A 24,565-nucleotide genomic window follows, 5' to 3' on the forward strand; every position below is an offset into this window, starting at 1 on the left:
TCTCTTTCAGTTTTTGTTTTTAAACTTTGTATCAGGAGCAAAAACTAGAAATGGAAACCAGTTTGTTTCTGCTGTATATTTGAGGGTAAAAGAGATTTTCTTTTCCATAGTGTAAAGAGAGTAGGTGCAGATGAGCTCTGTGTGTGCTGTGTGTGTGTGTGTGTGTGTACACGTGTGTGTCCCAGATCTTAAGAGATTAATTCAATCTAATAATTCCCTGGGCCAAGGCGTAATCGATTTTGATGGATCCCAGAGCCGCCTGAAGTCCTCAGTAATGTGATGATGGCCCTGACGTAACGGGATTAAGTCCTGGACAGACCTGCATCCTGTTGTCATTTCCATGTGGGGAAATTAAGACCATTCATCATGACTAACTCTTGCAGGAAGCAGATTTGGGAAGCGCTCATCTGGGTGCCGCGCAGGCAGGCGGGGTGCATGCGGGGCGGGCCAGGCAGCACAGCACGGCCAGCATTTGGCTGAGTGGCGGGCGGAATCGGGGGGCAGAATGTGAAACATTTTCCTCGAGGAAGGAAACTTAAAACGCAGCTCGGCCCCTGTGGCATTTATGAAAAGCGCACTAACTTGTGTAGGGCCCGCGCCGCCCTGACTCACGGGGTCCCTCTGCTCTTAGGGGGGCGCGTGAAAACCTGGAAGCGGCGCTGGTTCATCCTCACCGACAACTGCCTTTATTACTTTGAATACACGACGGTAAGTGCAGGGCAAGTGCGGGGCTGCCCGTCCTCCGCGTCGCGTCGCGGGACCCTCCGCGGGTGCCGGGGGAGGCTGGCTGAGCGCTCTCCTCCCGCAGGATAAGGAGCCCCGGGGAATCATCCCGCTGGAGAACCTGAGCATCCGGGAGGTGGAAGACCCGCGGAAACCCGTAAGCTGGCTTCCCTGCCCCCCGCCCTCCCTCCCCTCCCCTCCCCTCCCCTCCCCTCCCCTCCCCTCCCCTCCCCTCCCCTCCCCTCCCCCCGGCACCGGTTGACTGTCGTGTCTGTCTCCACCAGAACTGTTTCGAGCTTTATAACCCGAGCCACAAAGGGCAGGTCATCAAAGCCTGTAAGACGGAGGCGGACGGCCGGGTGGTGGAGGGCAACCACGTGGTGTACCGCATCTCGGCGCCCAGCCCCGAGGAGAAGGAGGAGTGGATGAAGTCCATCCGGTACGCCCCCGGGCCAGCGGGGGCGGGGCCGGAGGGCGGGGCCCGGGGCTGTGGGTGGGTCACATGGGGGTGGGGGCAGAGGGGGCGGGGCCGCGCGGGGGAGGACCGGCCCTCCTCGCCTAACCGAGTTTCTTTCTCATTTTTCCCCCAGAGCGAGTATCAGCAGGGATCCTTTCTATGACATGTTGGCCACGAGGAAAAGGAGGATTGCCAATAAGAAATAGAGCTTTCCTGGCCTGAGCAGCAGGTAAAAGTAAACTCAAACCCCGCAGCAAAGAGTGACTGGGGGCCTCCCCGCAACACCCTGGACCCGCGGCCTGGCTCCTCAGGGACGGCGGCCCCCGCTGGTCTCGAGGGGCCTCACGTCGTCCCTTCCCGCTGCCCTCCCGGCGCCGAGCGCATCCTTCTCGAAGTCTCGTCCAGCAGCTGCGCCTGGTGGTTCAGCCGTGAAAATCCGCGTGGCAGACGCGGGGTCACACGTGTTCCTTTGTGGCGGTGTTCGCCATTCTGGAAGCCGCTGTTTTGTATCATAACAGGAAAGGAAAAGCTACCAGTTTTTTATTGTTTTTTTTCTCAGATATATAGGATTATAGCTTTTATATGCCTTTTTATATTCTCAAATTATAATGAAAGATACTTTCTAACAGTAGTATTTTTAGAATGGCAGCTATAAATTTAACTTCTGGACACAAGAATATACTGTGCACTGAGAACAATTACATGTGTACACGTATGCAGTCCCCGGGGGGCTGGGGGGGCGCCCCGCCCGTGGGGGGCGCCCAGGGGAGCTCCTGGTGGAGGGAGGCGCACGTGTCCTTAACAGCCAGCACTGGGCGGGGCGGGGCGGAGTCCAGTCCTCTGGGACCGTTCAGCTCAGACTTTGTGGTCCCACAGATACTTTCTAAAGAGGCAAATTGTTAAAATATAAATTTCGGTTTGGGGCATTTGTCCTGTAACTTCTGAATCCCAGGATAGACAGCGTATATGTTGGACCACATGAAACTTCTCAAGTTTGACCGTTTCTGACGCCCACAAACAGCAGTGTCCTGTGGTCCAGCTGAATACGTGGTTCAGACCAGCTGTGACCACTGTCTTCACTACTTGTTGGCAAAACGAATGCTTAGAATAATTTGACCACATTTCTTAACGTAATGAGTAGACCTATAAGGAGATAGGGATAACCTTATTCCATGTTTTCAGAGATTTGATCTTTCGTTATGGGGAGGGAAAAGAGCAGGCGGCGGGGTGGGGATGAAGAAGTGGAGCGCTTAGGCTTTTCTGTAAATAGTTTAAAACCCCAAACGTGCACTGGTGACGGGACTGCTGAAGATCGCCGACCAGGAGGTTGTCAGGTTGCTGGTGGCTGAATGAGAGAGAGGTGCTCAGTCGTGTGCTGAGGGCAGGCTGGAGCTGGGCCCCAGCACGTCGCAGAACTGGCCCAAGGGTGCACAGGTGGGCTGGCCGAGAGGCGCTGGATGCTGGGACATTTGGGGCTGGTGACAGATGCCTTTTTAATTGGGAGCTTTATTTCCGCCGCCAGGACCCCTGCATGTACTACGTAGGACCCCCTTGCCCACAGGGGCCGTTCCAGTGGAGGGTCCCTCCCCTGCAGGACCTCCTTTCCCTGCCCTCCTTTCCCTGCCAGCCGCGAAAGCACTCCCTCCGCTTGCACACTTGAGAGGTCATCACCTCTCCTGTGCAAAAGCAGAGTCCGAGAGTGGCAACCGCAGGCTGTACGCACTTACGTGGAGATGTAAAGAGCAGAAGGAACCGTTCCTGGGAGCTGCCTTGATGCTGAGACTGAACGGCTATGGGCCTTTGGCCTCGGTGCAGCTGACCTTGTAGCGCTAAGTCACACCAGACTGCGAAAGGGTCTGCACCCAGGACTCTCCAACATGCATCAAACTGATTTTTTTTTGGTTCATTCCCAAGCTTTTAGGCTTTGCTACTGTACTGATACCTCAGATTGGACCCTGTAGTTTTGAGAAAGGCAAGTCACCATTCCTGAAGCGCGTGACTGGCGTATATGCAACTCTGGCCCCAGTCTTCCGTGAAAAGGGACGCTGCCCAGACCACCAGACCAAACACTGCTGACGACGACCTGGCAGTGCCCTCCCCTCGGGCTGGCCCTGTGCCCGGGCTGCTTGGGGCGCGGGCTCCATCAGGATTTTGTGTGGAATAACCTGTCTCTCCTTTGTCTGACCCAGGTAGGACCCTGGGGATACAGGGCTTTCTGTCTTTCGGGTGTGCCTCAGGGTGGGGCTGGGAGAAGTGAGCATAAGGAAACACCTGGAAGAAATCTGTTCCTCTGGCCACCTGTGAAGGAGCCTTGCCTGAGGCCTGTTTGCCCAGAACGATGCAGAAGGCCATGGTGCTCAGAATCTGCCCTCGGGAGTATTACGTGAAATCGTGTAACTCCAGGTTTTGTGTGACAGTGTTAACCAGACGGGGCTGTGGGGTGGGGCCCGGCTGCCTGGACCTCAGCGTGGTCCCCCGTTCATCCCCCTCCCCACCCCCCTGTCTGCGCTCAGTGCTTGAATTGTCAGTCCCAACTCTGGCCAAAGAGCTCTCCTCCAGAGACGGAGGGCAGGAGGCAGGGAAAAGGGGGTCGCTGGGCGGGAGACGGCGGCTTACACGGCCCCACCAGCCCCCACTAACATGTGGGGTTTAATTGGCCCACCCTGGACCCAGACAAGCAAGTGTCTTCAGGATCACGGAACAGTGTTGAGCAGTTTAATGTGGTACCAGGTTGAGTCCAAACAGGAGCTGTTTATAGATGAAGCAGCATTTAATGCTGCATATAAAGCAATGCATATTTTTCAAGTTAAAATGCATATATCTACATAGATGTGCTTTGCTGAGAAGTCAGGTCTGTTGTAGACCAGAAACCACACATTGTGATTTCTTGTTTTATTTTTTTCTTAGAAAACATTTCTATTTACAGTAAATAGAGTTAATATGTAAATAATGTACATATATAATATGACTTCTGGAGTGTTATTCAGTGTATATACTCCAACTTGCATGAAGAAATACCCTATATCTATTATTGATATTTTGTTGTGAAGTGGATGGTGAAGTTGGAGAGTGAATGGCTGTCAAATTGCAAATACTGTGTTGGTTAAATAAAGACGCACTGTTAAAACAAGATTGCCTGTGACTGGGTTCTTTAAAGTAGGGAGGCTGTCGGGTCCAGCAGCCCACACCTGACTCTCCCTCACCCGTTTGGGGGCTGCACCTCCCAGTCTGGGACTGAGAGCCCGTGGCTTGCGCTTTCGAGGTTTTAGGAAGGTGAAGGCAAAGAGAAAGAAGTCCAAGAGAAGTGTCTGTAAGCAAGTGGGGAAAACAGCAGTAAAAGATGACACGAAAGGTTTAATTTGCTGCCATTTATATACTATATAAATTTTACATGCTGTATATTTACAGTGGGGCAAGTGCTTTTTTAATCTTTAAAAAAACAAAGATCAAACTTTAGACGTCTCTGAACAACACAAACTGTATAAACCATACAGATTATTCAGATACAAACTGTATTAAATACAGTTTTCCCCACTCCAACTCCTGATGCAGGACCAGTGAATTATAAGTGTATCACAGTTTGATAGCATATCCATATTAAAAATAAAATCACAGTATGATTTTTGTCTGTAACTAGAAACTTTAAGGGACCAAGCTGACAACTCAGACTCCAATATCATAGTCAAGACAAGAGACACTGTATAAAAAAGTGTTATGTAATAAAAACATACTGTAGGCCTTACAAATAATGTTCCGATTATACATTCATAATGTAAATACTCATCATAACTGGTAAATTGATTGGAATAGTTCCACAAAGTTCAAAAACAGAACTTGTCTATAAAATCTTCAAATCTTGAATACAACTAAAATATGAAGCAAATTAGTTTCTAGTATCAGACATTACAGAAAACAGACTGCTCTCAAAAGTCTAGTTGAGAGCTTGTGAATCTTTAAATAAGTTTTTAAATTAAATATACACACTGTCAGTTTGTACTTTTAATAATTCCATGGTTTCCCGGTTGGTCTTGCACCGGATGTCTAACTTGGAGGAGCATTACATGGAATACGAGTGATCAACCTGAGTCTGTGATTAAGCAGCATTTGAGATGTTCTAGTCCAGGGCGTTATTTTCAATGTGGTTTATATACACAGTATTTTACAATGGTCAGCAGTTGTAGAAAGTGTTCACCCATTTGGAATAAGGGTAATTAAGAAAAGGTAAAAACTAAAAAAAAAAGTCCTCCATGGTAAAATCTATACACTATTTACACTAAAGAAGCACCACGCAGATTTCAAGTTATTTTCTCTATTTGTAATTTAATGTGGGTTGGGGATGGCTTCTGTTGAACACGTTGAATCTGAAAGACAAGAGGCAGCGGGCGTTAGTTGGTCCAGAGGCAGGAGGTGGGAGCCCAGCGCCCCGTGAGCCCCGGGCGGGACTTCTCTTCTTCATTCACGCCCTCGCCTTAGCAGGCGCCCCCAGGTCTCTGGGGGGAGCCCGCCTGCCTCCCCGCGGGCGGTGAAGGAGCCGGCGGTGGCGCGGAGGCCTGCGCGGAGGGCGCCCTCTGCTGGGCGCGGTCCCGCCAGCCCGGCCGCCGCGGAGCCGCCGCAACCCGGCGATTCCCTTGCTCTAGGTAGGAAGAGGCTAATTCCTTAATGCGGCTCCGGTCTTCCCATTGATGACACGCTGTAAAGCGTGTTAATCAACTGCAAGTTAATCTCCTGCAGACAGTTCACTTAAGCCCCCCTTGCCGACTACCAGAAGTTACACGTTTGGACAAAATTCCCTCCGGAGAGCAACCCTGCAGCTGCAGCGCGCCCAGGACACCAACCCCACCTCCCGGGGCCACTGAGTACGAGGCCAGGAGGAAACGACACTCCAGGTTTTGATTTGCTGTAAAAAAGCACCCAAAACCCATTCCGATCAAACCAAGCCTGAGCCCTTTCGGTGCGCGGGGCGGGCGGTGGGCACGGGAAGGGCTCCCCTCTCTCGGCCCCTCAGGTGGGGCTGCGAGAGGACATGGCTTCTCCATCTTTCAAATGTTTATCAAATGACTTGATTCTGAAGCTTCTGACCTGGCCTCACTTTCTTACAACGAGGGAGGGAGGGAGGGAGCAGAGCGACTCTCTGACTTAAGGGGCCCAAATCCACCCCCACCACACAAGGACTGACTCCCCACCTGCTACCCCCGAAGCCGAGTCCCAAAGCTCCCTCCTCAGGGCCCCTCAGCGGCTCTACAAACAAACAGGAAGAACATAGACGAAAAGAGCTTACCGTAACCAGTGAATTTTTTGTCTTGAAGCCACGTTTTCAATCACCTAGAAAGCAAAGGTTAGGAAACATTTTAATGATGGTTTTGCAAAAATTTTAGTGCCTATGCTCTGTGTGCGTTACGTGATTACACTCAGAAGCAGTCCTCAGTAGCTTAATGTCTGTTGCCTGAAATCAGTCCTACACAAGCTGTGTCTCCAAGTGTTTCACTGAAAACAAGAGTTGAGGTGATAACTGAGGACCACGTCCCCTCAGCAATAGTCCACTCTGGCCCCAGTAAACTCATCAGCCTTTCAGCATTAGGTGAGAACAGATCTCAGGCCAAAGAAATCGAGAGCTTGATGGCGCCAGAGAACAGGAGTCTGGAAGACAGGTCAGTGGTCAAGGCACCAGGACAGACACACGCAGGCCAAGACGTCCGGCCTCCACCAGCCAACAGCGATGCTTGGCCTGGGCCCGAGCAGGTGACCCTTCCCGGGAGGTCAGGATGGGACGGGCGCCCAAGCCAGTCATTGGGCGCCATCAGATCGAGGACAGGAAAGGGGCCACCCCATCTCCTGCAGCCTCTGGAGAGGCGGTCTGGGCCACCACATGCCCACTACTGGGCTTTGCACGCCACCTACTGTCCCCCGAGCCAGCTCTGCGGGTGCATTGGCGGCCTCCAGCTGTGGTCCTCACCAGAGACCTGCAGCCGGAAGGGGATTCTGGCAAAAATGTAGAATCCCTGCGGATCTGCGCAGAATGCACACGAACAGCCCGTCTCCACTTCGCCCCAAGCACCAAGCAGACATCAGAAGGGACTCATCCCCAGCAAGCGCCTTCCCCGAATCGCTGAACTGTTCATGGGAAACCAATGCGGAAATGCAAGTAATTCCCCTCTTAACAAACACACAGAGCAAACCTGCCGGTAGGAACACCCCCCCCCGCCCTCGGCTCCTCCAAACGCCAGTGCACTGTGCAGCCATCTGTCCCTCCTCCACCAACCATCATGGGACTGGGCCACTGGAAGGGACAGGGCTGCCCCCGAACAAACGATACCTCACCCGGGTCCAGGACGCAGTCGAGAACCCCCTGACCCCTGGACATCTAGGACAGCGGGCAGGGTCGTGAGGGTGCGCCTCGCCTCAGGGCTCCAGGGCGAGGCCAGCAAACCTGTCCCCATGGACGGGCGGACAGGCGGGCTGGGCTGGGCTCGGCTCCTTGCGGCTCTACTGACACCTCAATTTCACACGATTTTCATGTGAAATGAAATATTCTTCTTTTGACTCTTCCAACCATTTAAAAACGTCAAATCCTTCCTTACCGTCAGGCCGCGCAAAGGCGGCGGCCAGTCCAGCCCTGCCCTAGGGGGGCCCCCGGCCCCCTCAAAAACGCTCAGCACTCCTTCCAGGGTCGAAGGTCATCGGAACAGATGAGGAAGCAAGGGGGGCTCTGCTTTCAGAGCAATCAGAGTAGAAAAGGCTGGGAAGTTACAAGGGAAGGCAGAGCTGTGCAAAGCAGACAAGAATCCCAGAGCCCAGAGGCCTGCAGTGACCCAGGGCACCCCGTCAGGAGCCTGAGCTTCACCAGCGCAGGCCTGAAGCATGACGTCCAGCGAGCCAGTCACCAAACTGAGTTCTAGGTTCTACTCACAATGCCAAAGGCTTAAGGATTCTGGAGAGAAAGAATGTACCACAACATTTCTATCAAAAATGGCTTAAAAACAGAAGTTCTGGTCCACAATCAGACACTCAGAGCCATCAATTCCAGAGGTTCCCGGTTCCGCGTAACTCAGGTCTCCAGTAAGCGCCGCGGCAGCACGGCTAACCGTCGAGACCGGCCACAGCAGCCTCGGGCCAGCCGTCGGGCAGAGGACACAGGGCGGGGAGCTCAGAGGGGACTTACACCTTCTATGCCCTTTGAGGCTCCTTCCCTGTGTTAACCACCCTTTCCAAAGAAAAGAGTTTCTATATTCGCAGTTCCAAGTATGTCCTCTTACCCTGGCCACACTTAGACAGATGACACCTGTCATCCCTCGTTTCCATCCAGAAATGTTTTGTTTTCTCAGGGCAAGGTCCCACACCATCCAGAGGCTGGCTGGCCATGAGGGGGAAAGCGCTGTCCGCTCCCTGGAAATGGTCCACAGTCTCACAGCTGGTGGCCTCGGGCAAGAGTGGCTCTGAATCTCTAAGCGAGTTCTCTGATTTTGAGTGCTTCTTCTTTTTCTTCTTCTTCTTTTTCTTCTTGTGTCTGTTGTGCAGGTCGGCATCAGAGTGCGTTACCAAAAGGTCTGAGTACTGCTGCCGCCTGCAGAAGAAAAAGCCAGAACTCAAACCACCGGAAAAGCAAACCACCCCAAAGAGAACTGGTCTTCGATTTATACTCACTACTGTTGACACTCATTACGTGAACACAGGTAAACCCTATAATGAAAAATGCGTTGTTTTCATTGTCATAATTTTTTAAGTCTGGGGTCATAAGTTCACCAATTTCAACCTTTCCCCACCGATGCCCTTCAGCTTTGTTTGGGAGGGGAGCTATGGCCAGAACACCAGAGGAAGGATTTTGTCAATTTTTCCTGAAATTAGTGGCTGAAGGAAAAAATATTTTTGCCAGGTGTCTCAGGCACATAGGAGGGAAGGAGGTTTGATTTCCTTTTCCTTCAAGTAACCACACTCTCTACCTATGCCTCCTGGTAACCTCTTCCCAGGGTTTCGATTTTACGAGACGCCAACGTGTAGCACGCAACGTGCAATAACCGTGTGTGTGCTCGCCCCTCTCGTCGTGGAGAAGTCATTTTCAAGAAAACTACTGACCCATTTAGCTTTTTAAAAATACAAATGTCCCAATGAGATTTCAAACTGAGAAATGGAGACACAAAACTAGACAGAGGCAAATGCAACAAACGATGTGTCTCAGCCCTTTGGGTCACAGGCACGTTCAACAGGGTGGCGGCCTCCCATTTCCTGCCACGAGGCAGTAGTCACTGAGGGTAAAGAAAGTATCAGCAGATGTGAAAATATAACTAAATCTGTGAATAAATATATTAACAATCACTGTGAAGTCAAAACATCCCAAGTTTTATCTATCTACCAAACACTGCACACTTACTCCTAGAAGTTAAAAAGCACTAACTGAAAACGGCAACATCATCTTAAAAGATGGTTTTCGGGCATTTTAAAATACCATGAAATAAGATCCAGCTTAACACAGAGCTAAGTTATAGGAATCTATAAAAACAGGGAAGTACAAAACCCACAGGGATAAAAAGTACAAATCAGAGTCACATACACAGGACACAGCCCTTCACGTGTCGCCAAGCACACACGCCCTCACCTGGAATTCCGCTCTCGGTGTTTGTCCTTGGATTTCTTTTTCTTTGATTTTTTGTGCTTCTTCACTTTAGGCTCCTCTAAAGGATCCTTCTGTGAGCTTCTCCAGGCTTTCTTTTCTACGTGGCTGTCTTTATCCCCTACACTACTGTACCTCCGTTTTCGTGACTTGATGTTTTTGTGTTCGTGAAACTGACCGGCGAGGTCACAGCCTCTGTCTTCAGCCCCCAGTGCAGCCTTGTCGTGGGCGTACTTGTCAGCAGGGTGTGGAGGGGGCGTGTGGGCCGGGCCCGCCCCGGGGCTGCTGATGCGGTGCCGGTCCCTCTCTTTGGCCGCCGGCTCGTGGCCCTTCCGGCCTCTGTAGTGGTCCTTGTGGGGCCGGCCGCTGTAGGGCCCGGCTCGGTCGTACTCTCGCTCGCCGTGGAGGGGCCTCCACTCCCACGGCTCGCGGGCCGGGTACGAGGCGTACCTGTCGTGGTGGTACCTGAACCGCCCCCAGCGCATCCCATCCGGGTAGTTCTCCCGGGCCCAGGCGTGCTCGGCCTCAGCGTGGTGGTAGCGGCCCCACTCCTGGTCGGGGGCCCCCATGCTCCGGGAGCGCGGGTGGCCGGACCTGGCCAGGGATCCGGGGCAGGGGGCGTGCGGGGCCGCGGCGCAGGGCTCGGGCCGCTCGGACCGGCACCGCTTCCACTCATGGTGGGGTCGCCTCCGGCGAGGCTGCTCCTCCGTCCCGCTCCTGCTGTCCCGCGCGTGCTCGCCGCTGGACGATCGGTCTTTTCGGCTGCGGTAATGTCCTCGGTCAACCTTTCTGAGGCTGCTGGTTTTTTCCTGCACTGCACAAGCCTCCTGGACCTTCTGCCCGGCCTTACTGTCTTCACCTCTCTCACCGTTACTTTGCTCGGGGACCCCCTCTGGACGGTTTTCTGCGATCCTGTCTAATTGCGGAGAGGGCACCCCATCTGCGGACACCCCTGTGCTTTTAGGGGGACCCTCCACATCCGTGCCTCTGTCCCGACTGCTGTGACCCAAGGGCTCAGGCTCACAGTCGCCCTCGGTACCTGACAAGGGGCTCGGGCTCAGCCTCCCCGCGGCTTCTGCTGCCGCCGGGTCCTGGGGACGCTCTGGTGACGTCCCTTTCATGTCCTGGGACGGTTTGCTCTGATCGTTTGTTAAATTCCCTGGGTCACACGGTTTAGGAAGCTGGTCACCCCCGAGGGTATCCTTGTTGGTGTTACAGAAGGTGTTGATACTCGGCAAAGCCTCCTCGGGTTTTGCCAAAATGTTTTCAGAGACTTCTTCTTTGGTAGGTTTGATGCTGGCGTCTGAGGGCAACAAAACCTTCTTGAATTTGCTGCTAAGGCTCATGACCAGCTCTAGGTTCTCACGGGAATCGGGAGCGGAGCTGCCAGCCTCCAGCTCAGCCTCGGGGTCCTGCGGAGGCCTCTCCTCTGTCCCAGTTGTACTGCAGCCCCACCGAAAGAAAGAAAGAAAGAAATCAGCCATTTACTTGTTTGCTTCCTGGCTTACAGGGACAAACACTTCAAATCGTTCATTTACTAAATATTTTATGGCTTTACTACATCTGGTTTAAACCTAAAACTGGGCTTATCATTTTTGGAAACTTCAAATTTTCTCATTAAATAAAAATGTAAAAATTTGTATCAAGCCTACCCCATTTTTCAGCAATAATAATTCCGCAATTCTAGGCGCCTTCTGTTTTCAGATATACTTCTAATTCTTCTTAATAACCAAGTCCGAACCATCAGAAAAGTCAAGTAACGATGGGGCTCTTACTTTTCCTCTGGATCCCTTTTCTCTGAATTTTCCTGGAGCCTCGGAGCTAGAGTAGCTACCTCCAGACACAGCCAAGAGCTCCCTGAATTACCTGCAAATTGTGAGGAATCACTGAGGCTTTAGAAACACTTTCTGTAGTAAAAGAACTCTGCCTTGCTTCTGATGGAGTCTCGAAGTTAATGAAAGCTGCCAGAAAGCAAGAAAAACCCTAAAGCGGGCCCGCTCTGCAGCGGGAAAATATCTGGGAGAGAGAAGGCACGTGTGATCTCGAGCGTGGCAGTGACGTGTTCAAGGCTGCACGTGAGGTTAGGAAACGTGCGTAGCTGGGGACTGACTGCTTACACAATCACCTGTCACAATTCTCGCACACATTACATTTGAAGACCAACTAAGCCGGACAAGGACAGAGAAAGGAGGACAGCTATCCTGCCAGGGACTGAGTGTTCAAGTGCCCAGGGTCGACTGGGAGTGCGTGCTCTTTGCTCGTTCTTCTGAGCATTCCTAACAGTGGTTCTTGGTGAGAGCACGCCCCCCGCAGGGCCCTTCTGAAATGTGGGGTGCATTTTTGGATTAGCCCCACGATGGGGGAGCCTCACCAGCACCAGTGGGTGGGGGTGAGGCAGGCGGTCCCACAGAACAGCCCATGTCCCAACGTTCACGTGGGTGAAAACCCCGGCTCTATTACTGGCCATTTCACAGACACCACTAGGGTGTTGATCTCAGGTTGGTCAGAGCTTGGCCAGAAGTCGTCTACCAGGAGGACGTCACGGCGCTGACGTGCGTGATGCGACCTGTGCGTGGCGCCAAGCTGCTGGCCCACCCCGCGTCCTGCGGTGGCACCGTCTCCCGGGCTGTTCACGTGGCGACACGCCACTGCCTCTGACCCTTCTTTCTACTCCCATCACATGACGTTGAGGTCAATGCACTGACTTCTTTTTTTTTTAAGTGTGGAGACAGACGATCTTAACTAGGAATTTAATTTCAGAATTCTAAAGGGAGCAAAACCAAGGCTTCGCTATTGGACAGTCGAGAAGCCCTGCGCCACCCCTTCACACCTCCTCAGGTGCCTGTCACACGGGGGGCTGAGTGGGACGGTGCCGGCGGGAGGCCCAGCCGGGGGCTGAGGAGGGGCCCCAGAGAGGAGGGGCCCCAGAGAGGAGGGGTGCTGCGGGGGGGGGGGGCGTCAGCTGGACTAACAGACCCTGTACGTGTTTACTTTCTTAAAAGGAACATGAATGAGTTCAACAGATCGTTATTCAAATCATTCCAGGGTCCAAAAGGTTCACCCTAAGACTTCCAGAGCGGCCGCACCCACAGGCCCTGCTGTGACTCCCCGGCCCGCGTCCCACGGCCTTGGGACCGTATCCTACCTCATCTCATCTGTGGAGCCTTTCCCTTTGCTGCCGAGTTTGAAGGTCTCTAAGATTTTGTCTTCTGGGAGAAGTGGCAAAGGAGCAGGCATCAACTACCATAAAAAAACAGAGAGATTTCAACTCTGGGGGCCACCTGAAACCCAGCCACGTGACCCGCGGACACAAGGGTGGAAGCAAAGGCCGCCCCAGCCCCGGCCGATGCGCACTCACCTTCCCAGGGAGACTGTTTGCCTTAGAAAAGGGGTTTTCTGAGTGTAGGGCAGGCTGGACGTGGCAGCTGGCAGCACCCGAGGGTAGGCTGTTTTCTTTCGGGTCACTGTCCGTACTGGTAGCACCATTTAGAGCCACGGGCTCTCGGAGCTCGTGCGGAGAGGCCCCGACATCTTCGGCAAGCGGAGCAGGGGCGCGCGCGCTCTCGGCGGGACGGAGACTGTTCTCCTTGCCGAGGCCCTTCGCCTCCTCGTCGGACTCTTCGGACGACTCGGCGCCGTAGGGGACCAGCACGCCGGAGCTCAGCTTGGACCTGCCGTTCGTCACAGGCTCAGGGCAGGACTCCCTCAGGGCGATCTGCTTCGTTACCTTACTAGACGCGGGCATCACGGGGGCACTCGAGGTAGACTGTATTGCAGTAGAAGTCGTAATGGTAGAGGAGGGGGCGGGCTTGTTAGCGCTCTCCGAAGAGCTGCTGTGGAGAGTAGGCTGTGGCTGCATTTTCTGCACAGGTAACTTGCTGTGAATACTGATCGTGATTTTCTGTTTCTTGGGATGTTCTGGAATAGCTGAGGGCCTGTTAACCGGCCAGTCCTGAACAGATGTCGAGGCGTTAACAGGGCCAGTCCTACTGACACTGGAATTCCCGTTAGGACTTGCCATGGAGCTGCTCGGCATCTCCTTCAAGGGTCCTGTCCCGTTTAGATGAGGTGGGTTCTGGAAACAAGCAGACCACAGCCAGGTGAGAGCTCCGGAAACAGTCGCAGACTCAGAAACCTGAGGCCGTGGGCCTCTCCCACTTCGGTTATCTTTTTCTTTTGTGAATAACAAGTTTCACGCACCTAGAAAGCCCTCCCCCTCTCCTGCGGGCCTGCCCACCACAAACCTTTCTGGAAAAAGCAACAGCAGTGGCCCCTCCACACAGGGCATGTGCTCTCCAGTTGGCCGTGTCCTGAGGTCTCACTCAGGCAGAGCCCAGGGCAGGACCTGCTGCCTGTCCAGCTCCCTAAGGCACTGAATCTGTGACTCCCTATCAAACTGAAGGCTGTTATGACACTATGGCACAGGTGAAAGGATTATTCCAAGGTGTATACAGGCTATTCCAACAAGTCCAACATGTCCACAATCTCAACACCTACGTCAAGCAAAAAGCCAGGCCTCCACTGAGGACTCAGAGCTTCACACGAACCAGGCATACCTTCCATTCCCCCTGAGAAGCCATGAGGGAGTGTGATCAGACCCAGCCGGACGGCACAGAGAAAATGCCAAACTCCTGAAAGGGCTAAACGGATACGACTGAAGTGTTCTTTCTGTAAAAGCATCACTTTCCTGGAGGCCAGCATTGATCAAGAATCCCCAAATATTTAACCCATTAAGTGAACGGGAGTCCAAGGCGGGAGCTAAAATCTCTAGCGTCTAAATAGACTTACACCAGACTTTCTTCTTGGTCATTACGTTCATACTTGGAGATGTTCTGTATATTTGAAATATAATCAACAGCTTGAATAAACTCTTTGGACAAGAAATTCAGTTGTAGATGAGGTCATGACAACCACTGCAGTGTTAACTAGAGGGCTGGAAAGATGAACATAAAGATGACATTCTACCCGTGGAACGTTACCTTCATCATGTGAGAAGGAAGCTGTGGTCCGATGAACCCGGATGCTGCCTGTGTGTTGCTGACAACCCGCTGGCTGATCACCGGCTGGGGAGAGGACTGGCCAGGGCTATGGGCGGAATGAGTAAGTTCACCTCCTATTTTCACATCGTGGGACCTGGGGACAGAGAGTGACAGTGCTCAAGGTGATATGGGACATCTCCCCAAAAGAGACTCACGTACACCCCACCCTCAGGTAACAGGTGACATGATGCGCAGAGCTACACGCAGGGTCCCCATCAAGTCCAGGCCAACGCCGGGTGCTCAGATCGGGAGATAACAGGTCACTGGGCAAATGGTATTGTGAACTGTGTATTCTGAGGATGCCACTATCTGAAAGCTACTGTTCTTTACTTTTTAATTTTTTGAAAGCTATTTTTCTTTTCTTTTTTATTTCTATTTTTCTAATTATAAATACATACCATTGTAGAAAAATCTGTAATATCCTGAAAAGTTAGAAACAAACAAAAACCCTTTGCCTCCCCTCACTGCTTTGAGGCGTCTACTATTCAGATTTAGTGGATTTTCCTCCAGGCTTTAGCCTGTACTGATTTCTTCAGTATCAGTGTGTAAAATTTCAAACTGCTTATCCTCCTTATGTGGAGCACTCTCTCATATCATTTTAAAAAGCTTTATAAAAATCACTTTTAACAGCTGCATTGTTTCATCATATGGATATGCTATAATTTATATGATCTTCTGCTATTGATGGAAATTTCATGATGTTCTTAATTTCCAGCTACTACAAATGAATGCACTGGAGCACACATCAGATTGTTCCAAGGCCCTACATTTCCAGAAATGGAACTAGCAAGTCAGAATATCCAGCAGCAGCAGGGGTGCTGGTGCTGGCCCAGGCCTGGCCCAGGGAGGTGGCTGGCTGCCTGTGCTCAGTGGTTGAGAGGTGACCACACCCAGGTACTCAAGAGTCCCCTTCTCCAGGCCTCCGCTCACTGCCTCCCAGGCCCGCTGGCCCACCCGGTTTGCCAGCAGCAGCAGAAGCCCACCCTCTGAGACTGCCACCTTCCCTTTCTTCTGCACGTTTCTTTATTAACCTGCCAAAGAGCTGGGAGCTAAAGCAAACTCATGATCCACACTGAATACCACCTTCCTTACTCTCCCCACCATCGAGATGCTGTTTAAACAAACAATATTGAATTTAAATATGTTGATGAGAGGAAGAGAGATGACATAACAGAAAAGATGAAAATTTGCTTTCCTGACAATACCTGATATAAAAGAGAACATAAGCTTGTTGACTGAGTACCGATCTAATATCACTGATAGATACGATGGAGTCATTCATTTGGTACCAGAGGTCATTGCTAGCCTGCAAAACAGCCAATAAAAGAGATATTAGATACAATTAGGTAAATAGGGAACACCAATCCAGAGATGTAAGGAAAATGGGCTTTCACATTTTACCTGTAAGAGCCCCACCTTTCCTCCCCAAAATGCCAGGGCTGTCTTCCAGTGTATTGTAAAAATAGTTATTAGCAAAATCCACAGAGCTTACTTTTATGTAGCAGAAGTAATGGCCAGCATGGCAATTAAAACCAGTGTGTACCAGTACTGCATACAAATCATAAATGATCGGTTCTCCGTTCGGCTGAGACATATACGGTCGAATATCAAGATACTCAGGGTATTTCACATCCTACACAGGAATGGAAAGAGGAAAAAGGAACGTCATTTCTGAAGGTGCAGGTCATCCCATGTGCACGGGCACAGGAGACCCCAGAGCACTGTGCCCTGCGTTCTGGCAGAAAACCAGCACACTGAAACTCATTTCAAAAGACAGAATCAACCTGGAGCACACCTGAACCTCAGTGTGTTTAATGCAATCCCACTGTATTCTTTATTTCCTTTAAACAAGTAAGGATCCACAGTAAGTGAATTCTCCAAGTCCATCGAAGGAGACAGTAACAATCACAACCTGGATTTGAGCGTCCAGACAGTCTTATTTTTATTTTTAACAGTTCGGGAACAGATTTCTTTTGCATGTTACTAGATTTCTGACCACTTTCCATCTTCAGAAAGTGGGAAGACGATGGGAAAATTCAGTATACTACCAGTCAGAAAACAAATGAATAAAAATAAGCTCTGACGAAAGAATGGCAGGATGTGACTGGGAACCCTCTTTGGATTCAAATGACACAAGCTCACTCCCTGCAGCCACTCGTCACCTGCACTGACTGTGAAGCCCAAATGAAGATAATAATCATCAATTTATCTTCAGAAAGTCTAGCCAGCTAAAGGATACAGAAAAAACACATACGCTCATAAACACACATACCAAACTACTAGCTCAATTCTTCGACATTTTTTTTCTACTACCAAGTGCTGGAAGAACTTAGAAAATCAGATAATAAAACGGTTCAATTTAGTTACTGACACTTAAGCCCTGAAAGGCTAAACATAAACGGTTATTAATAATATTATCTACAAGGGAAGACATATGGGAACATATGTGTATGTATAACTGATTCACTTTGTTATAAAGGAGAAACTAACACACCATTGTAAAGCAATTATACCCCAATAAAGATGTTAAAAAATAATAATAATAATAATATTATCTACATACCTTAGCAATTTTTCCACCAGTAAAATTTGCAAAACGTTTCAGAGAAAGTGTGAGAACATTAGAAGATCTGTGTATAGTGAACCTCTTCGAAGCTGGAACCATATTTTTACACCTTGGAAAAAAACAGAAACAGATGTTTAAGATTAATATGTTTTTTTTTTAATCTTTCCCTTGTTATTCCTCTGAAACATTCTAAATTAAGTTTCCAAAAGAAGGCTATGAGATGAGAAATACCACCCTTTTCAAACAACAGTGAAAATATTAAAATTTAAAGTATGGGGGAAACTGCTTAATTAGCATGAAAGAAAAAGGACAGTTCTGAAATGTCAGGTATGACAGGTCACTGGTATTTTAAACATTAGATTAATATAAGTTTCTCTCAATGGAAAACAAACTGAAAAACTGGCTGGTATAATACTGTGAAAACTAAGCCCAGATACAAAAGGAAGAAAGTAAAGACTAGAAATGTCCATGAAGTTTAAAACAAAGGAGAAATCCCTATGGTCGTGGGAGGAAAGGGAGCCGTCTCCCCCAACAAAATGAACCCAGGCACACCTCATGTTATTACCCTCTGCAGATATTCCATTTTTCACAAACTGAAGGTCTGTGGCAACCCTGCATGGAGCAAGTCTACTGGCATCGTTTTTCCAAAAGCATTTGCTTACTTCGTGTCTCTGTGTCACATTTCGGTAATTCTTGCAATATTTCAAGCTTTTTCATTATTATTATATTTGTTATGGTGACCTGTGATCAGTGACTTTTTTTTTTTTTTTGCGGTACGCGGGCCTCTCACTGTTGTGGCCTCTCCCGATGCGGAGCACAGGCTCCGGAGGCACAGGCTCAGCGGCCATGGCTCACGGGCCCAGCCATTCCGCGGCATGTGGGATCTTCCTGGACCAGGGCACAAACCCGCGTCCCCTGCACCGGCAGGCGGACTCCCAACCACTGCGCCACCAGGGAAGCCCGATCAGTGATCTTTGATGTTACTATTCTAGTTATTTTGGCATTTTTTAACAGTAAGTATTTTTAAGTGAAGGTCTGTACATTGTTTTTTAGACATAATGTTATTACACACTTAGACTACAGTATAGCATAGACATAACTTTTCTATGCACTGGGAAATGAAAAAATTCATGTGATTCACTTTATTGTAAGATTTGCTTTATTGTGGTGGTCTGGAACCAAACCTGCGATATCCCTGAGGTCTGCTTATATTCAATAACAACGCTTACCTGTATTACCTTACTTAAAATGAAAATCTACTTAGAACATATGAAACAGGGCTTTCTTAAAATAGGCTCTCTTGGGACTTCCCTGGTGGTCCAGTGGTAAAGAATCCGTCTTGCAATGCAGGGCACAAGGGTTCAATCCCTGGCCAGGGAACTAAGATCCCACATGCTGCAGGGCAACTGAGCCCGCGCGCCACAACTACTGAGCTCGCATGCCTCAACTAGAAAGCCCGCGTGCCGCAAACTACAGAGTTCATACACTCTGGAACCTGCATGCCACAACTATGGAGCCCACGTGCCCTGGAGCCTATGTGCCACAGCTAGAGAAAACCCACACGCCACAACTAGAGAGAAGCCTGTGAGCTGCAATGAAAGATCCTGCATGCCGCAACTAAGACCCAACACAGCGAAAAATAAATTAAATAAATAAATAATGAATAAATCTTTAAAGAAAGAAAGAAGGAAAGGGAGGAAAGAAAGAAAGAAGGAAAGAAAGAAGGAAGGAAGGAAAGAAAAGGAAGGAAGGAAGGAAAGAAAGAGAAAGGAAGGAAGGAGGAAGAAAGAAAGAAAGAAAGAAAGAAAGGAAAGGAAGAAAGGAAAGGGAAGGAAGGAAGAAAGAAAGAAAGGAAGAAAGAAAGAAAGAAAGAAAAAGACACTGCCCCCCTTTAAAAAAATAGGCTCTCTTGACTTGCTGGGGAAACATTAAAGAATAACTTAAATTCGAGGTTTCTAGCAGATACTGCCCCAAATCCTGGGAGACAGCCAGCAGTTAAGAGAGACCCTGAACTGCTCTGGGAGAAAGTGAGTCCCCATCCACCCCAACCCTTTCACACAGGGGAGTCCATGTAGATGCTGCTCGACACGCACACTGCCGCAGCCAAGCTTCACACGCGGCAGCACTGACCTTACCTCTCCATTCCCACCCACCTCCCCAGGAGCGAGGCCCCATCTCCCATTCTTCAGTGCACTTCTCTGCAGAGTGTAAACACTGAGACACAGAGTGCCCTGGCCCTTGGGAAAGAGAGACCCAGGGTCTTCCCAGACGGTAACGGAATCTAGCCCTGGGTTACGCAGACGCACCGAACGCTTTCAAACCAAGCCTCCCCGCCCCCCATGCGGCCTCCAGCGCCACCCGTCATACTTGCTGCACTTGTACGAGTTTTCTCCATCGAGCTGTTCCGGCTTCACAAACTGCTCCAACGCCTTATTAACGCTCTGAGCAGCCTGGGGACAGAGCACCAACACCACATTACCACTCATTGCCGCTTGGTAGGAAAAAGAAAAGAGATGACTCGAAAGTATAAAAGCAAACGTGAATTTTTATGTAAAAAGAAGATCTTTCATTATGACGTTCAGTTTTATATTAATACATGTACACACCAAGCTATTTCCCCTCCCATTAAAAAAAAGAGCAGATTAAAGTCAGCAAAAATATGTGAAGAGCTTGCTTGCTGCAGCATTATTTAAAATAGTGTAAAGCTGGAAACGAATGAAGTATCTACCAGCAAGGAGTCAGGCATGTAAATCGGCTGAAGCACAACACACAGAAGCCCAAGCAAAATGCAGTGAAGACAGGAAGTGGCCAGACAGACTGAAGGTATGCACCCATTTTTATAAACAGTAAACAAATACTCTGCAAGCAGTTTATATCAAGCTGTTAACAAGAGTACATTCTGAGGGATAGGATCTCAACGTCTCTGCAATGTTTCTCATTTTTGTCACTAGTGTGTATTACACTTGTAATCAGAAAAACAAAAGCTTAAGACAACAAAAAATAGGAGTTTAGAAAATGCAAGAAGCAAAACAGCACCTAAAGAATAACCACCACCTAAATTTGGCTAATATAGGCATCAGAATCTGATTTTATTAAGATTAAGTGAAAAGTCAAAGGGTGATAAAATTATTAAACGTTTTAAGTTTTTTATGATGCCTAATACAAAGCTTAAATAATCTCCTCTAAATAAAGTCCTAGCCTATTAAAATTTTCAATTTATATTCTCTAACAAGTGTAGTCTAAATTATAAGTGAACTATACATACATAAAGTATGACTGACTTTTTTTAACTTCACCACCACAACAACTATCAAACTTACCTTTATTTCCAATGTTATGTCGAGATATGGATCAAAAGTATCTGACACACCTTTGCAATTTAAACATTTGACTGAAATAAAAAGAAAATGCAAAGGATAAGCCAAGTATAATCAGCATGGCAATACCAACTACTGAAATGACAGAACATATAAATACTATCACAAAATAAAACACACAAGGTACTTTCTTCGCTATCACATTGGGCAAACCATTTACCACTGCACAGTGAGAGGCACTAATGTGATGCACACTCGCCGCTGGCTGGAGTGGAAACTGGCATAGGCTCTCGGAAGAGGGACACGGCAGAGCCAAAGTTCAAAATAAACACACCCTTTGATAAGGAGATTCTAAAAAATTATCCTGTGTATATACACTTTTACATGGACATAAAGGCATGTGTATACAGGGATGTTCAATGAAGCACTGATGGTAACAACAACAACAAAAATTAGAAACAATCTAAAAATTCCCTGATAGGGAACTAAAATAAATGGAATACTACTGCAACTGCGAAAGACTCTGTTAGACCTATATGTGCTGAAATGTAAAAAGGTTTCCAATGTGAAAAGAAGCCAGTCTGCTCATGCACAGGAAACTACTGGAATGGGACAGGGGCTGCCTCTGAGGATGGGGGATGGGAGTCTGCGCCGGAAGGGAGATACACTTTCCATTATTAACCCTTTCCTATCCTTTGCATTTTTTAAACCACATACTGTATCACACTCATCAACCTTTAAACAGAAGTTTACCTCTAGATCTTAGGTATCCTCCAAATATCTGGCAGACGAGTGTGGTGGCCTGGGTGTGTCTGTCTAACCTGAAAAAGTCAAACAGTAAAATGAGAGAAGGGTTCTACAAGAACGACAGAGGCTATAACCAGATTTTAAAAGCATGTACATCTATAAAAGAACGAGAATTCAAACAGCAGAGCTGCACAGTATGTGTGACAGCCAGAGAATAGCCTTGCCTCATCAGAACACAGTGAGGGTTTGGGGTGAGGCAGGAAAAGAGGTAGCCTGGTATTAAGAAGGGACTTCAAAATTAAGTCAGGAATCTGGCCCTGAAGCAAGTAGTAAGAGGAAGTCACCCTAAAGCAGGACTGTGACACCGAGTGTGAGGACTTGCCGGCGAAGGCAGGGAACACAGAGCATTCTCCCCTGTTCTGCAGCTACTGTCATACTGACAAGGATAGCCTGGGCGAGGCAGTGCTGATGGCAGTGGGAAGGGAATGGGAGACTTGCTGGGTGTGTTGAGGCAATACAAGTGGGTTAGGACTTGTTATCTAATTGTTTCTCCAATCTTCCTCTTGAGCCCACATTTAGATTTTAAAGAAGAAACTGCAGAAACTGGTAAGTGACCAGAATGAGAAAGACACAGGGAACAAATACAGATTTTAAAGTCTAGAGATCAACTCAGAAAACGTTGGCACAAGAAAGGAGAAGTGGTTAGTTTTGACCTGCAGAGGGATGATGATACCCAGAAATTAAATCATGTCAAGACCAATATTCATGTCCTGACATCTGTAATTAAATCCAAATTATTATAGTAAGCACACCTTTTAAAATTTCAACCATTTGAAAATAATGCCAATCACTGGAGGAAGAGGCAGCGCAAAGTCAAAAGTTGAGGCCGAAAGAGAGCTCTGCACACCCATCGTAAAAGGCTAGACTGAGTTCTGGTGAGCCAGCGAGGTAGGCGGGGGGCGGGAATGGGGGTTGACGGATGCTGTGTGTACTCACTTGTTGCTGCCATTCAAGCATGCTTTTTGCATAGCATCAACAGTGTGCTGAAGGAATTCATGGGCATCTTCTTGGCTTCCAAAGCGGAAGTGCCTAGCTATGCCTATAAAGTTCGAGTAAAGACACAGCTTTATCATCACGTGACATGCGGGGCTGTACTCCCCCAAAAGTTACATCTTATGTCAATACGTTGGTTAGAAAATACCCGATAATTATTTTATGAGGAAACAGCATTAATAAGCTCCCCTGAGAACAGCTAGGACAGGCCCTTTAGACCATTAAAAGTCCACATGGGCTAGAGTTGCTGAGAGCCCAGAGACTCTATGTCTTCAGCAATAAAATGATACCTGAATAAATTCAACTTTGGCTGTACTGTTTCAAAAATTTGTCCCAAATGTTATGTCAGTGCACACATCTTAAATCTGGCCCTAGATCTCCCTGAGAGAATCCATGTAAAACATAAATGTGTGAACCTATCTAAATTCTATCCCAATAACCTAGAGAACACACTATATTCTCCACTGAGTATCACCTTGGTCCTATTTCTAACTGACTAAACAGCCGCAAGACAAAATTACATAATAATGAAAAACAACACAAAAGTATAAACAATATACACAGAATTTCAATGTGTATGAATATATATAAATATATATTAACTTGAATCATATGAAATTGCCAATATTCTACCAGTTCTGACCTACAAAAATGACAATTTCATTATTCAACCATATATGTTTGGAGTTAGCAGGCGGTGTATGTTCATGGATGTATGTATATACACACAATGACATTCTCTTAAAGACTAAGTTTAAAAATATTAGACATGCCTGCCGTATGTGTGTGTGTGTGTGTGTGTGTGTGTGTGTGTGTGTAATATATACACGTAATTAAACAAACAAAATCACCCCTGGCTAAAATTCTGCCGGGATCCTATAATGTTTAAAAAATTTTTGCATTGTCTACTCTGGCCTGTTAATAGTACCAAGGGCCAATATAACACCTCTTTATCTTCAGCAGCTTTTTAGGCAAAAAGATTATAAATTGTCACTGTGTAATTATCCACCCCTATAATTACCCAGCTAGACAGCAGAGTAAGAGTTAGGTTTTTGTTTTATTCGCAAGCATTTTTTATTCCAACTCAGTTAATTAAGATGATGTAAAAGCTTACTGCAAAAAACATACAGAAAGTGCATAAAAATATTTCATGTGACCTATCAGGATCATTACAATTCAAGAGGAAATTTTAAAGTCATTTAAAAATTGTATAGAAAAAGTGAAATTTATCCACAAATTTGCTAAGTTATGAGTATAAAATTTTCTTTAAAAGTATAATTAACTTTATTTTGATAATTCCCATCACTATGTATAGTGTACTACTCATTCATTGAATTAAAACTAACTGAAAACTAAAGAAACCTGCGGGACAATATTAGAGTTAGTATTAGCATAGAAATCCAAATATCTGAGAAAAACACTGTAAAACTTATCAATGATTTTATTAATAAATTGAGTTTTTAAAAATTTTTAATGTGTTTATATATTAAACTGAATACCACCTTCTTTACTATATTGTCATCTTTTACTTTAGGTTTCAAAATGTGTTTATATAGTAAATAGTTTACTAAAAACCTGTTATTCATTAAAGACATATACATATCCAATAAGCTGTTTGTTGTAATACACAAGGAGCTCATCATCTACCAGTTAGACCATTAAGACCAATTAGCTAACAAATACTAATATAAACTACTATAGAGGATACTTACGCCGCATCTCATTAATGACAAACATCGGTTTAATAACATCCCCAGGATGGTTCAGCACTTGTGTGATATGAGCCTGCATTGTACACATCATACAAAATCCTTCTGCATGACCTGAAAGATAACAGATGATAATCCTCCAAATTAGCAAAATATGACTCTATATATACATCAAGGGGTATCATAAATAACGGGCACACTCCTGAAATAAGAATAACAGTTACAGGACTTCCCTGGTGGCGCAGTGATTAAGACTCCACACTCCCAATACAGGGGGCCTGGGTTTGAGCCCTGGTCCGGGAAGATCCCACATGCTGCGGAGCAACTAAGCCTGTGCGCCACAACTACT

General features: G+C 47.8%; 2 protein-coding genes across 4 annotated transcripts in view; one reads left to right on the forward strand and one right to left on the reverse strand.

Annotated features, from left to right (window-relative positions):
• CYTH3 (cytohesin 3) overlaps nt 1-4,310 on the forward strand; it is an 89,664-nt gene extending 85,354 nt beyond the window's left edge. Inside the window, exons 10-14 of one of the 2 annotated variants that reach the window (XM_030846047.2) lie at nt 632-708; nt 809-880; nt 1,008-1,162; nt 1,314-1,409; nt 3,095-4,310. In XM_030846047.2, coding sequence (XP_030701907.2) covers nt 632-708; nt 809-880; nt 1,008-1,162; nt 1,314-1,386 — 377 coding nt within the window. In that variant the 3' untranslated portion in view covers nt 1,387-1,409; nt 3,095-4,310. Of the gene's footprint in view, nt 1-631; nt 709-808; nt 881-1,007; nt 1,163-1,313 lie in introns of both variants that reach the window. The other variant, XM_060284675.1, reaches the window with a different exon arrangement.
• A 236-nt stretch (nt 4,311-4,546) lies between these two features.
• USP42 (ubiquitin specific peptidase 42) overlaps nt 4,547-24,565 on the reverse strand; it is a 35,639-nt gene continuing 15,620 nt past the window's right edge. The window contains exons 4-18 of one of the 2 annotated variants that reach the window (XR_009559019.1): nt 24,220-24,330; nt 22,451-22,553; nt 21,461-21,528; nt 20,711-20,781; nt 19,758-19,840; nt 17,388-17,499; nt 16,317-16,457; nt 16,030-16,130; nt 14,765-14,918; nt 13,144-13,860; nt 12,931-13,025; nt 9,771-11,228; nt 7,759-8,741; nt 6,459-6,502; nt 4,547-5,541 (exon numbers count right to left, since the gene is read on the reverse strand). Coding sequence is in view for 1 of the 2 variants with exons in the window: in XM_030846014.2 (XP_030701874.1) it covers nt 6,495-6,502; nt 8,434-8,741; nt 9,771-11,228; nt 12,931-13,025; nt 13,144-13,860; nt 14,765-14,918; nt 16,030-16,130; nt 16,317-16,457; nt 17,388-17,499; nt 19,758-19,840; nt 20,711-20,781; nt 21,461-21,528; nt 22,451-22,553; nt 24,220-24,330 (3,530 nt within the window). In the remaining variant the exon portion in view is untranslated. The remainder of the gene's footprint in view (nt 5,542-6,458; nt 6,503-7,758; nt 8,742-9,770; nt 11,229-12,930; nt 13,026-13,143; nt 13,861-14,764; nt 14,919-16,029; nt 16,131-16,316; nt 16,458-17,387; nt 17,500-19,757; nt 19,841-20,710; nt 20,782-21,460; nt 21,529-22,450; nt 22,554-24,219; nt 24,331-24,565) is intronic. The other variant, XM_030846014.2, reaches the window with a different exon arrangement.

Source organism: Globicephala melas, chromosome 15, assembly GCF_963455315.2.
Source record: "Globicephala melas chromosome 15, mGloMel1.2, whole genome shotgun sequence".
Classification (NCBI taxonomy): Eukaryota; Metazoa; Chordata; class Mammalia; order Artiodactyla; family Delphinidae; genus Globicephala; species Globicephala melas.